This window comes from Malaclemys terrapin, chromosome 2, assembly GCF_027887155.1.
Source record: "Malaclemys terrapin pileata isolate rMalTer1 chromosome 2, rMalTer1.hap1, whole genome shotgun sequence".
In the NCBI taxonomy this organism is placed as follows: domain Eukaryota; kingdom Metazoa; phylum Chordata; order Testudines; family Emydidae; genus Malaclemys; species Malaclemys terrapin.
Window position 1 is genome coordinate 63,545,961 of NC_071506.1, and position 17,220 is coordinate 63,563,180.

At 44.1% G+C, this 17,220-nt stretch overlaps 1 protein-coding gene across 6 annotated transcripts in view; it reads left to right on the plus strand.

Annotated features, from left to right (window-relative positions):
• The first annotated feature begins 210 nt into the window (after positions 1 to 210).
• Positions 211 to 17,220, plus strand: part of ASPH (aspartate beta-hydroxylase) — a 201,373-nt gene continuing 184,363 nt past the window's right edge. For all 6 annotated transcript variants that reach the window (XM_054017214.1, XM_054017215.1, XM_054017216.1 and 3 more), the window contains exon 1: positions 211 to 387. In XM_054017214.1, coding sequence (XP_053873189.1) covers positions 324 to 387 — 64 coding nt within the window. In that variant the 5' untranslated portion in view covers positions 211 to 323. The remainder of the gene's footprint in view (positions 388 to 17,220) is intronic.

The following is a 17,220-nucleotide window of genomic DNA, read 5'->3' on the forward strand; positions in this document are numbered from 1 at the left end:
CCCACTGGGTCGGGAGCTGAATCCTCGCGAGAGCGCTCGCTCCATGTTGCCACGTTCCAAGCGGCCGGTTTTGGGGAGGGGAGGGGAGAAAAGCGCAACGTGTCCCGCCCAGTCCTCGTGTCTACACCAATAAGACACAAGTGATGCCCCACCCATGCCGAGGAGAGCACTAGGATTGGCGGAGGTGGCTGTCAGTCGGTATCCGGGGCGCGTCCTGTGGCTGCAGCTGCTACACACGCAGGGTCAGGCAGCAGCCAGTGCTGTATCCTCGCTCAGGCCCTGGGAGCCCGCTCCTCCCCCTCCATCCCCTGACAGACGGTGACATGGCTCCGCGCAGGAACCCCTCCAAAGGCGCCGGCAGCAGCCCCAGCCAGGGGGCCAGGAGAGGTCAGTGCTGCCCGCGAGCGGAGCTGGGGCAGGCCCGGCCCACCAGGTGCCCCACTCCTGCGCAGGGGCTGGGATCGTGCAACAAGCTGGGGCGGAGCCGGCGGGGCGCGCCGGGCAAGGGGGTGGCGGGGCCCGTCGAGCCAGTCGGCTGCCAGTTCCGCGCGGGGTGTCTGTAGGGGAGACGCTTTGCAGCAGTCTCGGCCCCTTGTTTCCGGGGGGACGGGTGTCCCGGGCCCGGGTGCCCCGCGGGAGGGGGCCGCCTGCTGCATTTCGAAGTTGCCGCGTTCTTGAGTTTGTGGCTCCCGTGGCTGGGCGCAGGGCGCGCCTCGCCGCACACCGGGCTCCTGCGGGGCTCCCTGCGGGGCAGGAGGTGAAGGCGGGGCAGTGGGTGCAGGGAAGCGCCCGGCAGCGGGTGTGTATCTGCCTCCCTCTAGCTGCCTGGTCACCTTCAGCCTCCTCCTTGTGTTTACGTGTCAGCTCAGCTCTTGGAGGGCGGGGAGGTAGGAACAGATGGTTTAAATCTGTTACTCAAATTTCATTTATTCCCCTTTTTTGCTAGAGTTGAAATGGAGGAGAAGCTTAGAGTCTGGCTGAGCAAACAGAGAGATTCTAAGTTACAGAGGATTAATAATGAGTAGAGCTAGATGTATCCCTAGGTGTGCTTAGGCCAGTAACTATAAACTTGGCTGCCAAAGAGAGGCTTGTAAATCCATGTGTGACTTAAATTCCCCTATAAAAAAAACAGTCTGATTTTTAAAAAGGTGCTGAGCATTGCAGTTACTGGAAAATATGTCAGTTTGGCACCTTTTTAAAATCAGACTGCTTTTAGTCAGCTGTCCAGATTTGGATTTGAGATTTGGATTTGAAGCAACCACCTTTGAAAACTCATTATTAATATGTAGGTTTCTTACTTAAATGTAAATGCAGTATGAAAAATGCAGATATAAAGGCAGACTTATTTTCAGAGAGTAAAACATATGAACAACTTGAAACTGGGTCAACGAACCTAATCATAGAAGTAAATTAATAAATGTTTACAGTAAACTGTAACACAAAGCTGATCTCAATGGATGGAAAGTACTTGTCAGGAGAAAGTACATGAACTCCTTTCTGGCAGTTGTATAACTGTACAGATTGTAAGGGTCTGATCTCTTTAGCTTTACAGTGAACAAGTTTTCTGCCTGTACATTGTTAGCTCTCTGGAATTTTAATTTCTCAGTTTCATTTAACATCACTGGCACAGATGTGATGTGGACCATGCATTTCATGTATGTGATATCACACATGTGCATAGTACTAGTAGAGCTCACAGTGCGCATCCCATATAGAATCTTGAATGCTACAGAGAACTCCAACATAGATAATACTTAATATTTCAAATTAAACAAAGCAAAACCTCTTGATCAGAGTTTGAAAAATCCATTTACCCATGATGAGTAAGAACCTTTCCCAGGAATGTACAGTGCCGATGAGAAGCAAAATCGGAAAGTAACTAAAATATTTCTCTGATGGATTATATCTACAAAGAGACAACCTATCCTAAATCCTCAATTACTGAGGGGCAATCTACACTCATTCCTATAGTTGCTTTCAACAACCAACTTTCTCTATAACTTTTAATGAGTGATGTACCTGAGTATTCAGATTCCAATATCTAAACTGTATCATCAAATTTACTTCAATTTGGGTTATTGCAGATTATGTACTATATGTATTTTAAGAGTTTTTTTCAACAAACTTTGTATTTGTGGATCATCTAAGCACTGTACCCAGATGTACAAACACTCTTTTCGCAACCTGTGTATTATATAATTTTAACATTAGCTTTAACAACATTTTTGACCTCTGCAAAATCTGTCCTTTTATTTTAAAAAGGTCTGGCCTCTTTGCTTGCACAGGGAACCTTCCAGTTGTGAACAGTGTAAACAGAAGCGGGACTGCCTAAATGAGCAGTACAATCCCAAGATGAAGCAGAGTAAATGATTGGGGAGGAAGGATAGCTCAGTGGTTGGTGCATTGGCCTGCTAAACGCAGTGTTGTGAGTTTAATCCTTGAGGAGGCCATTTAGGAATCTGGGGCAAAAATCTGTCTGGGGATTGGTCCTACTTTGAGCAGGGGGTTGGATTAAATGACCTCCTGAGGTCCCTTCCAGCCCTGATATTCTATATGACCAAAGTATTGTCATTTACAGCGTTCTGATTAGGAGTAGTCAAAAGTGACAAGTCTCAGGTCAGTTTCTTGCTGCTGCTTGAAAAAACCAAGAAGTAGCAGAGGCAGGCACTGGACAATAGCTGCTCAACAGGAATGAACGTGGAGACTCCTTACATTGCATTAGCAACTAGGTCTCTTTGGAGACAGAGTGAGAGAAAGCTCCTCACTCCAGCTCCCAGAAAAGAGAGGTGTGAAGTGGTGCGGAAATAAAGTTGTCATTTGCAACATGAGGGTATGAAAGATAGAGCCCTCTGGTTTGGGGCAACCCCTGGGAGAGATTCCAGCTATCCTTCCTTTTCTCAGCAGCTAATGGAGGAAGACTTGGCTTCCTACCTAGCATTGCCCATGGACAGTGGGGCCAATGAAGTCAGTAGGAACTGCAAGTACTGTTGAACATCAGGACATTTATTTAGGAACTTATGTTTAGGTACAAAGGTCTGACTGACCATTTGGCATTAGTCTCACAAGTAGATGAAATCTGAAACAGTCTGAGTTCCTGAAATTGTTAAACAGAAGTTGAAATTGGTATAGACTTTGAAATTTAAACCACAATTTAAAATTGACTTTAAATAGCATGTGCTTTTAAGACTACAAATAAAACTCTACCCATTTTATTCATTTTACCGTTCTGAAAATTCAGATGTTAAAGTATCTTTTAACGTAGTTGTAATGCGTTAGTTTTTTCTTTCATAAATATTTACAATTTGAGTTGCCTACAATTGTTGGTGGTGATCTTGCTGAAAAGTGACACTTAGGTTAGCATGGGTGCAAGTTTCTATGTAATTCAGTGCATTGGGGTGAAGTCAGGGCAGACCTTACCCCAAGCAGTTTTGGGGCTTAATCTCTCCTGGAACAGAATGGAGCAGCTTTTACTATCTTAAAACAAACAAAACAGTGTCTTATTTCCCACTACTAACTAATCGTCATTGCCAGGGGACCCATTGAGAAATGCATGCCTTTTGAAGAGGGACAAGGTGTATTTCCAAGTTTTACGTATAGGGTGTTGATTCATGATTTAAATCTAGCTATTTAACATTTGTATAAAGCATCATTGTGCATGATGCTTTAAGAAGAGAGACAGTGACTGCCCTGAGGAACTTAAATGAAGTTTGAGAAGCAATATAGCAGGGGTGGCCAGATTTACTGACCTTCTGAGCCGCATACAACAATCTTCAGAAGTTGGAGAGCAGGGGTGCACCTGCGGAAGTGTCTGGGCTTCAGCCCTGCTCCTGCTGAAGTCCTGAGCCCTGGCTGGAGCCCTGAGACCCCCCTTCTCCGCTGGGCAGAAGCCCCTACTCCACCACCCTGCTGCAAGGCAGATGTCCCAAGCTCCCCGCTGCCCCCAGTCTGGTGGATGGAGAATGGGGAGGGGCATGAGAGGCTCTGCAAGCTGCACTTCAATGGTAAAAGAGTCACGTGTGGCTTGTGAGCCACAGTTTGGCCATCCCTGCAATATAGTTACATGGTATGGGCAGAGGATAGGAAACAAGGAGGGGATGAAGAGGCTTATATAAATTAATCTGAGGTTGATTTGTTTTACGAGGGATTCATTAAGTGAGTTTCTTTGTCTGTACATTTTGGAATTGCCATAGGGGTCATTACTGACTGCTTCAGATCTTACTATGAAGTAACTGAATGCTATGTTTCTTACACTGAGAAATTACAGTGGCTTTCCCCCAAATTTTTGAAATTGAAAGTTGGTACAAACATATGCTGGTAGTATTCCATACAAACTTTCACTAGAGCAAGACTTAATTTTGCTCTTAATAGCTGATAGACTTTGTACTCTGTTATATATTTAAATACAGCCAGTAACTTAGTGAATAAAACAAAATGTTGTCTTAGATATGTAACTGATAACTTCAAATTGTTTTGGGCTCGCTAACTTCTACATTGTGAAACTGAATAGAAGTCTAACTCAACATTAATAGTAGTATGACACTATCCCTATAGATATTATCAAGTCACATTGTATATGTAAGTCAATTAGAAAGCTTTGACCTTGAAATGGAAAGGAAGACATACTGTAGTTATTCTTTTTTATTAAGAATGATGTTTGCCATGTCCAAAAGAAAATGCCACTTGTTATAAAAACTTTTGTATTAGCGATGCACTTCAGTAGTGAAATGCATTAGATATAGAAGATTTGCTGTAAAGGTTAGCATTTTCATTATGTCAGAATATACGTATTGAGGGTTTGTGGTACATATACTAGGCCTGCTGTATCTCAGAGCAGAAAAATTATAGTGTCTATTTTTGAGTAGCCTGTTAGATATTTTATTTAAAAAAAAAAAAATCTTTATCAAACATTTGCAGCTTTCCCTGAATTATAACTGTTGTCTTACTTATCAGAACAATATTCCATTTATTCCAGTATCCTGTGTGTGACAGTGGCTTTAGGAAAAAGGTTCAAGAACCTCCCTAATGGCCAGTTACATATAACCTGGGAAGTATCTTTCTAACCCATGTCAGTTGGTGGCTGGCTTAAACCCTTCACATTTCAGTGTATATATGCCTTATAAAACTTTGTTTAGTATGTGTCTACAGTAGAGCCCAGACTCCCCAATGAGAGATTGGTGCTCTATTTTTCTATGCACTGCGCGCACACACAACAAAAGACAGTGTCTGCACCAAGTTACTTACAATTTAAGTATATTAGATAAGATCAGGGATATCCTGTTGCAAAAGTTCTGGGGGTTGCTGTTTGTGAGGAGGTTAATGGGTGGTTCCATCTTGGAGGAGGGTGAGGGGGTAGCATTTCAGTCCTGTCCTGGAGAATGTGTAGGTGGGGGTGGGAGGAGGGTGGGAGGCAGTGGTGGACAGGAGAGTGTCTTTCAATGATGGCTGGCCCAGGGCAGGGATTTGGGCCCGGTTAACTCTGTACTCAGCTCTTTTCTAGGCTGTGGCTGCTTCCTGCCCATCTGGGGGCAGAGGGGATGACGTTGACAGTGTGGTGATTAGGATCCCCTTTCCCCTACAGGCCTGGAGGAGACACTTGAGCATCTGCTGGCAAGGAGTTATGAAAAGTTTTGGGGTGGCCAACTCTAGGGGTGGGGGAAGCTACTCCCCTTTCTCATTGCAAATGATGCTCTTGGACAAGAGAGACCTATTTATTTGTGTGTGGATGTTCAATCATCTGCCTTTCAATAGTCCTCTGAAGATCAGAGGAGGATTCTCCAGTTACTTTGGAGTAGTGGAGTGATTAGTTTTGTCCTCTCTCTCTTTCTCTAGGACCCTGCAAAGTTCTTTTAAAGGCAAAATTGGGTCCAGCAGGAGACCTTTATCTTCTCTTTAATTTTATCTCTTATTGCAGAACTACAACCTGTATGTAGTATGTAAACTGTTGCTGAAGCAAGGCTCTGTACCAAATGACTGGAAGGTAGCTAATGTAACTCTGACTTAAAAAGGGCTCCAGAGGTGATCCTGGCTATTAGAGGTTGGTGAGCCTAATTTCAGTACCAGGCAACCTGGTATAAACTGTAGTAAAGAACAGAATTATCAGACACGCAGAGAAACACAATATGTTGCGGAAGAGTGAACATGGCTTTGGTAAAGGAAAGTCATGCCTCCCCAATCAATTAGAATTCTTTGAGGGTGTCAACAAATGTGGACAAGGGTGATCCAGTTGATATAGTGTACTTGGACTTTTAGAAAGCCTCTACAAGATTCCTCACCAAACACTCTTAAGGAAACTAAGTAGTCAAGGGATAACAGGGGTCCTGTCGTGGATCAATAACTGGTTAAAAGGGAGGAAACAAAGGGTAGGAGGAATAAAAGTTCAATTTTCACAATGGATAGAGGTAAACAGCAGGGTCTCACAAGCATCTGTTCTGAGACCTGTGGGTTCAACATATTCATTAATGATCTGGAAAAGGGAGTGAACAGTGAAGTGGCAAAGTTTGCAGGTGATACAAAATTATTTAAGGTACAGTTACAGAGGGATCTCACAAAAGTGAGTGACTGGGCAACTAAATGAGAGGTGAAATTCAATGTTGATAAATGCAAAGTAATGTACATTGGGAAAATAATCCCAGCTACGCATACATAATGATGGGGTCTGAATTAGCTGTTACTACTCAAGAAAGAGATCTTGGAGTCACTGTGTATAATCTTTTGAAAACTTCATCTCAGTGTGCAGCAGTGGTCAAAAATGCTAGCAGACTCTTAAGAACTATTAAGAAAGGGATAGAAAATGAGACAGAAAATATCATCATCCCACTATGCAAATCTATGGTATGCCCACACCTCGAATAGTGTGTACGGGTCTGGTTGCCTCATCTCAGAAAGGACAAGGTTCAGAGAAAGGAAATGAAACAAAGATGACCAGTGGTATGGTATGGCTCCCATAGGAGGAGAGACTTAAAAAGATTAGGCCTGTTCGCCTTAGACAAGAGATGACTAAGGGATGATATAATAGAGGTCTATAAAATCATGAATGTTGCCAAAAAAGTGAATAGACACTTGTTTACCCTTTCCCACAATACAAATACCAGGGGTCACCAAGTGAAATTAAAAGAAGGGTTAATACAAACATGAGGAAGTACTTTTTCACACTATGCACAATTAACCTGTGGAACTTGTTGTCTTGGGATGTTGTCATAGATAAAACTATAACTGGGTTTTTAAAAAAACAAACTAGATAAATTCATGGATAATAGGTTCATCAATGGCTATTACTCAAGATTGTCAGGAACCATCCTAAACCTCTGACTGCTGAAAGCTGGGATGGGAAGAGGAGTAGATCACTCTAACTGCCCTGATCTGTGCACTTCCCTGAAGCTCATACAGGCCACTATCAAAGGCCGGATATTGGGTTTAGATGGGCCATTTGTCTTACCCAGTATGGCAGTTCTTATGTTCTCACTGTCCTCCTGTATTTTTCTGAGGTCTCCATGCTTCTCTCTATCTCAAATACTGTGATTTATCAACTCGGTTATTACTCTCATCCTCCTAATTTACCATAATCCCTCTTCATTTCCTCCTTATCAATTGCTCTCCTCTTCTCTTTCCTATCTGCATTCATGCTTATCTTGAAGAAATCCTGATCTATACATTTTTTTTGTGCTGTTTTAACTATTTTGGTTAGGGTATTATTGCATGTCTCTTTTAACCAAACAATATTAAATCAATACAACTTTTTGTGTGGCTGCAGTTATACCAGTATAAAGGTGCCTTGTACTGGTACAGCTTTCCCCCCTAAATTTTTGGGACTAAGCTATCCTAAGAGAAGCACCTTCATACTATACTCCTGGGGGAATTCTGCTCCACTGTGTGCATGCATAATTAACGAGCTGCACATTTTTAATTTTTTTTTGCGCAGAAAAAAGCTTCTGCTTGAAAGTTGCAGCAGTTCTGCCTTCTGCCCACCAGAGGGCACTGTGATGATAGAACAGAGTAGCAGCTTCCGGCCAGGTAGAGAAGAGAGAGAGCCTGCCTTGTTCACAGCGCCTGTTGGGCCAGGTCAGGAGACGGGGGCTATGGGGAGACAGACAGCATGGGGCTCCTGGGGGGTCAGCTAGGGGCTCATACAGGCTACTGGGGGAGGAAAGACTGAGGCAGGAGCTGAATGGGAGTGGAAGTGCAGCGCCACATATGCACAGGAGAGTGGCTGAGTGGGGGCACAGACACATGGGGACGGGGGGGGGGTGCAGGGCCACATGGGGTGGAGGAGAGTGGGTGTCTGTGTGAGCATCTGTGTGGGGGTGGAGGGACACATAGGGACCGGGGGTTCAAGGACACGTGAGGTTGCAGGGATACATGGGGACAGGGGCAGATGTGCCTGATTAATGGGAGAGGCTAGGGGTCAGCCAGGGTTTGCATGGGGGATTACATACTTTTCCCACCCATGTTCAACAACCCTCCAAGTTCTAGGCTCCTTCCCTTTTCCTCAGCTCCTCCGTTACCCCCATCTCTCTAAGCCTTTGCACTGCTTCTGAGGGGTGTGGGAAATACGGTTCTTTATTGTAGTTTAAATAAATTATTACTCAGAGTTCTGCATTATATGCCTAGTAAGGAATCTATTTGTCAAAAAACATCTCCTGAATCTTTTTGGTTGTCTGTATTGTTACAGACAGAATACTGACAGGTATTTTGAAATAAATTACCAAAAATAATTGAAACTGGTGTGATTATATTGTGTTTTGATAAATAAAATACGCAGATTTTTGCAGAATTTTTAATTTTTTGGCACAGAATTCCTCCAGGAGTAATACTAGTTTAGCTGCATCCATATTAGTATGATGTACTACCTTAATTATATCTATTTGAAACTGGCAATAAAGTGGTACAAAACTGTGCAAACAAGTCCGGTTTCTCTCTGCCTCAATTCCCTTCCCTGTTTTCTCCAAGGTCTTCAAAGAAGCTGAATTTTTCCAGTGCCTTTGACTTGCTCTTCCGTCAAACTTCTTGTCCTCTCCTCCAGTGCTTTGTGCGGGTCTGCCCCTGCCTACATCTTATCTGGCTTAGCCCCTTGATCTCAGTTGTGCTCTGCTCACCCTTTTCCTCTCATTTCCTCCTCCTAATCTCATCTAAATGCTCTTTCATTCTGCTCCCTGCTTCTGGAATGGCATCCTCCTTTTCTTTAAGCATCCTCATTCGTTCCTCCTTGAAATCCCTCCTGACGCCTGCTTTGTTGGCTTACTTTATATCACTGACTTAAACTCCTATACTGCATCGCCTCTTCTTTCCCTATTTTGATCCCTCTACACTTTCCTTTGTCGACTTTAAATTGTAAATTCTGGCAGGAAGGGATATTTTTTTTTAAGAACTCTGTAAAGTTAGTGCTATGTAAGTGTTTGGGACTTTAGATCAGTCCAAACACTTATTAGCAATGTGCCTCACCCTATTTCTAAATGTTGATGTGCCAGAATTAATTGTACTATTAAATTAAATCAGTTCTTTAATTTCACTTTTAGGTCAAGATGAAATCTCTGCTTCACAATTTCCAGTAGCAGTTATTCCAAAATATGCAGATCTTATTTTGCTTTCTTAGCACTTTTTAGATAGATGTTACATGACCATGACAGAATACTTACTATTTGTACTTCACTAGTTGAACTAATCAGGCCTTTCCATGATACCAAACTGCATTATGGGAGTTTTGAAACATCGATTTTAAATTCTGCAAATTCTTGAGAGTGAAGAGATGGATACTGGATTAACAAGCTACTAGCTGGGCCTCTGATCAAATTGCCACTTAATGTGGGCCTCTAGCTATATTTTTAACACTACTAATTGATCAAAATACTTGGGTTTGGTGCAGGTAACCTTAAACTACCAAATATGCTTTTCGATTTTCAACATTGCCTTTCTAAACCAATTCATCCAAAAAGATAGATTGTAATTCGTCTGGCTGATGCTGACATGTTCTGCCTGGTTCTGAAAGTCAGTGACTTAGACATTACTAGCCACTGGTAAAGCAATGTGATTTGTGGAGCAGCTTGTCGCAGTGATAAAGGTCTGATTGTTTCTGCTACCTATACTCCAGTGTATGCCTTTTAGCGTTTGAGGACTTCTGTACAAAAATTTTAAAGCAGAAAGCAAAATAATAAAACTCCTCACATAACAGGCCTCTCTATGGACTCACCATGGATGGCTGGGCTGGCTTCATGTCGTTCTTTGGGGTTAATTTTTAATCAAATTTACAGTTCAAGATCAAATTTACAGAGGACACCAGAAGTGGAGGGTGATCAAACTATACTGCAAAATAGCCAGAACAGTTTAGAGCAGAAACTGCTCCTCATCATCCTGCAGGTTAGTGACTGCAGTGTCACCACACATCCATGACCTGTAGGCTTTATTATTTAACGCATTCTACTTCAGAATAAACTTGATGTTTTTTCTTGCTTTCTTTTCCTTCCTTTTTTTTAAGCAGCTAGTCAGATTTGCAGATCCAGAGTACATTACCACCACAATGTTTGCTTCTCTTCTTTGGCTTCTTGTATATGGTATCAGATTCCATATTTCAGACCTCATCTTTGAATCCATGAGACTGTTCCAGGTTATTGAAGAGCCAGTCAGAGGCTCTCTCTCAAACTGCTGCCTGGGTCACCTGTGACCAATTGGAAAAAAATGAACTGTCAACCTAAAGTGTGGAATTTGTGTGTGTAAGAGATGGAGCTTTCTCAGCAACTAGCCCATGACTGGAACTCTCACCTGAAAGATATTGAAATAACCATGAACTTCTGTGCCTTCAGAACAAAGTGTAGTCTAACTTCCCCCAGTAACTGCACCAAAACCAGATATTAAAAAACAAAACTCCCTATGAAATGGAGAAGAGAGAGAGTGCAGTGATGGGTGTGGTGTAAGAATGTAGAACTAATAAATGTAGAGGATCCACAAACAGCTATGAAATTGGGAAGTAACCAAGCAGCTGTACCCATTGTATTAAAGTTTTTCTCCTTAATACTGTCCTTCCTGTACTCCTTTTCTACTCTTGCAGTTAATGGGCTAATTAGCTCCACCAGCCCAGGCTGATCTAGTAATTAGTCATTTCTTCCCTCAGGCCCTCTCTGAGGGAACTAATTGGATTTACAGTGATCAGAGTGCTGGTTCAGTTGCTTGTTCTCAGCACTCTGTCACAGTCGGACTGGATTTGCCCAAGCTCTAGATATTCCATAGACAGATCCTTTCAATTGAGGATTTATTTATGCTCAAGTAAATGTGTTAGTCTCTAAGGTGCCACAAGTACTCCTCGTTCTTTTTGCTGATACAGACTAACATGGCTACAACTCTGAAACCTATCAACTGAGAATGCTTTGTCCCCAACTCTCATACTTCATCATGGTCTTTGTCTGAATTGTTCCAGAGGAGCACAACTATTTTGGCAGGTCATAAATAGAAATTCTATCCTTCATATAGCTTCTGTTTGATCCATTATTATTTTATTATTTCAGTACTTAAACAACTCAGGCAGGAACGTTGCCAGCCACCTACAAAATAGTTCCTTTCATCCCTTAATCATTCTGATAAACATACTCTCAGCGCTTTCCAAAAACCACATCCAATAATTGCTTGGTAGATTAGGACCCAAGGCCTCTAATTACAATTTGAAACTGACTGAGAGCCAGCAGAGGGACTTGAGCATGATTCTTGAGTTCTCTTGGAAGCCTAGATCACTGGCTCTCAATTTTTCCAGACAACTCTACTCCTTTCAGAAGTCTGATTTGTCTTGGGTACCCCAAGTTACACCTCACTTAAAAACTACTTACAAAATGAGACCCACAAATACACAAGTGTCACAGCAAACGATTACTGAAAAATTGCTTACTTTCTCATTTATATCATATAATAAAATCAATTGGAATATAAATATTGTACTTAAATTTTAGTGTATATAGAACAGTGTAAACAAGTCAATATCTGTATGAAATTTTAGTTTGTACTGACTTCGCTAGAGCTTTTTATGTAGGCTGTTGTAAAACTAGGCAAATGCTAGATGAGTTGATGTACCCCTGGGGGTACACATGCCACTGGCCTAGATTATGGAGGAGTTGGGCAACCATATTTGGAACCTTTGCATTGTCTTCACATTTTAGCTTCAGACACAAGTGAATTACAGCGTGAAGAGGACATGTGCATGGATCAGTATGGTTTGCTTCTCATCTAGGGGGAAAGAGTGAAGTTTCCTAGTGACCTGGAGATAAAGTTCTTTTTAAACACTGATGATACCTGGTTATCTAAGCTTAGTGTGGAGTTTCAAAGGATCCTGAGTAGAGCTGTACAAATACATGATTTTTTGATTCACAGGCAATTCTGAACATTTTTAAAGAAGTTGTTTTGTGTTGACCTAAAATTATTTTTTTGATGTTTTTGTGAATCTAAGTAAGAAAAATATTGTTTCAAGCACTTTTTAACACTTTTTTTTTAATTGAAGGGCATTTCTAAATGAACCATTTTGATTCAGAATGGACACTTTTAAAATGAAGTATTTAAGTTTCTTTGGCATTTTTAGTGCTCCTGTCAAGGCTGCTTCCCCACTCTGAACTTTAGGGTACAAACGTGGGGGCCTGCATGAAAACTTCTAAGCTTAACTACCAGCTTAGATCTGGTCCGCTGCCACCACTCCCAAATGTGCTAATTCCCTTCCCTGGGTAGCCTTGAGAGACTCTTCACCAATTCCCTGGTGAATACAGATCCAACCCCCTTGGATCTAAAAACAAGGAGAAATCAATCAGGTTCTTAAAAAGAAGGCTTTTAATTAAAGAAAAAGGTAAAAATCATCTCTGTAAAATCAGGATGGAAACTAACTTTATAGGGTAATCAAACTTAAAGAGCCCAGAGGACCCCCCTTTAGCCTTAGGTTCAAAGTTACAGCAAACAGAGATAAACACTCTAGCAAAAAGGTACATTTACAAGGTGAGAAAACAAAGATAAAAACTAACACGCCTTGCCTGGCTGTTTACTTACAAGTTGGAAATACGAGAGACTTGTTCAGAAAGATTTGGAGAGCCTGGATTGAGCTCTGGTCCCTCTCAGTCCCAAGAGCAAACAACCCCCAAAACAAAGAGCACAAACAAAAGCCTTCCCCCCACCAAGATTTGACAGTATCTTGTCCCCTTATTGGTCCTTTGGGTCAGATGTCAGCCAGGTTACCTGAGCTTCTTAACCCTTTACAGGGAAAAGGATTTTGGAGTCTCTGTCCAGGAGGGATTTTGTAGTACTGTACACAGGACAGCTGTTACCCTTCCCTTTATAGTTATGACAGCTCCAAACACGACCCCCGCCATCTCCCCTAAAAAAGTGAAACTGACACATTTGCTCTGCCTTCTGTGATGTCTCAAAGTTCTTCAAAGCATTTTTATTGGCCAATAAGCATTACTTTGGTCTTTCCAGGGGTTCAACTTACCCCAGGTACTCTTCAGTCAGGTGTAATTTTTTTAGGCATTCTGACGTGTTGTTAGTGGTAACAGAATAACTTTCATAAATCTCCTGTTAAGTCTCTTACCCAGAATAGACTCTAGGGAGCATCAGGAAATGAAGCCCATTTCTCCGCCTGGTACTTTAACTGATGAGCAGGGAGTTGGTCTGAAGATTCTGCTGAAGGTGCTGCTGTCACAGACTAGCCGATCTCCTGCTGGGAAGCTCTTCTGCCCCGTTACTAGTAAAGCAACTCAAGTCACTTTCAGTCACGAAGTAGAGGGTTTGGTGGTAGTTATTTAATTATTTCAAAGTGCATAAGTTATACTGCCATACTAATATCTCTCTGAAAGACTAGTTTTCGATACGAGAATGATATGGGGGCAGGATGGGAGGAAATACAGAAAATATAGAGGTAAAACCTAAGGGGGAAAAGGGGTTAACTAGGCATATAACTTTCCATTATCTTTTTTTCCTAAAAATCCATTTGGTCCTATCTTAAGTAATATCACGCATGAAACTACTAATATCCAACTTTGTGGCACTGTACCAAATTCAGTTTGAGGCCAGACTTAATAAACTCTAGCTTGTGCACTTTAAAAATGAGCCAGTTTTTTTATTACTTGGCTTACTGTAATGAAAATGAAGGAAATTGTCCTGATTTTTCTAGAGCAGCAGTTCTCAAACTATGGGTCGTGACACTCAAATGGGTCACGACCCCATTTTAATGGGGTTGCTAGGGCTGTCTTAAACTTGTTGGGGTCTGGGGCTGAAGCCTGAGCCGCACCACACTCGAGGGCTTCAGCCCTGAGCGGCAGGGCTCAGGTTACAGGCCCCCTGCCTGGGGCTGAAGCCCTTGGTATTTGGTTTTGGCCTCCTGGCCCAGAGTAGTGGGGCTTGGGTTAAGTGGTGGGACTCGGGCAGGGTCAGGCTTCAGTCCCCCCTCCTGGGGTTGTGTAGGAATTTTTGTTGTCAGAAGGGGGTTGCCGTGAAATGAAGTTTGAGAACCCCTGTTCTAGAGCAAAATTTTTTATACTCCAAATGCTGCTGTTTCAAGTCCAAGTCCTTTTTACAAGGATGAGTTTTAATGGTGTGTGTGGAGAAGAATTAATGTAGATACTTTTAGATGATTGGTTTAAAAATTCTCAGGTTTGTTGAATGTAAGAGCTTGTCTACAAGGTGAAGTAGCTATTGCACAATAAGTACTTTGCATTAGCTCCATGTGTGGACACTTATTCAGTACTGGGATACTAGTGCAGAATAGAATAATAGAATATCAGGGTTGGAAGGGACCTCAGGAGGTCATCTAGCTCAAAGCAGGACCAATTCCCAACTAAATCATCCCAGACAGGGCTCTGTCAAGCCTGACCTTAACCTCTGAGGAAGGAGATTCCACCTCCCTAGGTAACCCATTGCAGTGCTTCACCACCCTCCTAGTGAAAAAGGTTTTTCTAATATTCAACCTAAACCTCCCCCACTGCAACTTAAGACCATTACTCCTTGTTCTGTCATCAGGTATCACTGAGAACAGTCTAGATCCATCCTCTTTGGAACCCCCTTTCAGGTAGTTGGAAGCAGCTATCAAATCCCCCCTCATTCTTCTCTTCTGCAGACTAAACAATCCCAGTTCCCTCAGCCTCTCCTCATAAGTCATGTGCTCCAGCCCCCTAATCATTTTTGTTGCCCTCCGCTGGATTTTTTCCAATTTTTCCACATCCTTCTTGTAGTGTGGGGCCCAAAACTGGACACAGTACTCCAGATGAGGCCTCACCAATGTCAAATAGAGGGGAATGATCACATCTCTCGATCTGCTGGCAATGCTCCTACTTATACAGCCCAAAATGCTGTTAGCCTTCTTGGCAGCAAGGGCATACTGACTCATATCCAGCTTCTCGTCCACTGTACCCCTTTTCTGCAGAACTGCTGCCTAGCCATTCGGTCCCTAGTCTGTAACAGTGAATTGGATTCTTCCGTCCTAGGTACAGTAGGGTTACCATTCGTCCGGATTTACCCGGACATGTCCTCCTTTTCGTGCTAAAAATAGCGTCCGGGGGGAATTTGTAAAGCACTCACAATGTCCGGGATTTCCCCCCTCCCCCGGCAGAGCGAGCGGCTGGGAGGGCTGCAGGGAAGTCCCGGGCTGGACTCGGGAGCAGCTGTAGAGGAGCCGGATCCGCCCTGCATTCTGAGCCAGGGGCAGCTCTCCCCTGCAACCCGGTCCGGCAGCACTGTGCAGGGCCAGGGACCGGGTTTTGTTGTGCAGGGCCAGGGACCGGGTTTTGGTGTCCGGCTCGGCTCGCACAGAGCCCAACACCCTGTTCTGAGCAGCAGGGTAAGGGGGGGCAGGCGAAGGGGCAGGGAGGTTCTGGAGGGGGCAGTCAAGAAACGGGGGGGGGCTTTTTGGGGGGGAGTGGAGAAAGTTTTGGGCAGTCAGGATACAGTCCTGGGGGGCAGTTGGGGGGGGTCTTAGGAGGGGGCAGTTAGGGGACAAGGAGTCTTAGGTAGGGGGTGGGGTTCTGGAGGGCAGTTAGGAGCAGGGGGTCCCAGGAGGGGGCAGTCAGGGGACAAGGAGCGGAATGGGGGGCTGGGAGTTCTGGGGGGGAGCTGTCGGGGCAGGAGTGGGGAGAGGGATCAGAGCAGTCAGGGGACAGGGAGCAGAGGGGTTTAGATGGGTTGGGAGTTCTGGGGGGGCTGTCAGGGGGCAGGAGTGGGGAGAGGGATCAGAGCAGTCAGGGGACAGGGAGCAGAGGGGTTTAGATGGGTTGGGAGTTCTGGGGGGGGCTGTCAGGGGGCAGGGGTGGGGAGAGGGATCGGAGCAGTCAGGGGACAGGGAGCAGAGGGGTTTAGATGGGTTGGGAGTTCTGGGGGGGGCTGTCAGGGGGTGGAGAGTGGTTGGATGGGGCTTGGGAGTCCCAGGGGTCTGTCTGGGGGTGGGGGTGTGGATAAGGGTTGGGGCAGTCAGGGGACAAGAGGCAGGGAGGCTTAGATAGGGAGTGGAGTCCTGGGGGGCAGTTAGGGACAGGGGTCCCAGGAGGGGGCAGTCAGGGGACAAGGAACGGGGGGAGGGTTGGGGGTTCTGGGGGGGCGGGAAGTGGGAGGGGCAGGGTGGGGGCGGGGCTAGGGCAGGACGGGGGCGGGGCCAGGACGGGGGCGGGGCTAGGGCGGGGCTCCTCCCGTCCTCTTTTTTGCTTGCTGAAATATGGTAACCCTAAGGTACAGGACTCTGCACTTGTCCTTGTTGAACCTCATCAGGTTTCTTTTGGCCCAATCCTCTAATTTGTCTAGGTCCCTCTGCATCCTATCCCTACCCTCCAGGGTATCTACCACTCCTCCCAGTTTAGTGTCATCTGCAAACTTGCTGAGAGTGCAGTGCACACTATCCTCCAGATCATTAATCATCTGCTTTCTTCTGAAGTAGACATGGAATGTCACATTCTTCAGAAGAGCTGCTTTGCGTTGCTCAAAAGTTTGTACTGTCCACCAACAGAAGTTGGTCCAATAAAACCTATCTAGTTTCTCTAGCAATAATTAGTCATACAGACAATTTGGTTAATGGAAGTGTGGGGCGGATGAAACTTTACTTGTCTTTTATCCTTACTTCCACACCATCTGGAACTGCTCCTTAAGGAAGATCCATTTTGCTATTTCAAGGACCCTCAATGTGGGATGTCACATTTGCTGTAGTCTCCATAATGAAGACAGAATCTTTGTTATAGAAAACCTGAGGCAATAACTTTTTCCACATTAGTCAGTCTAATTAATCTT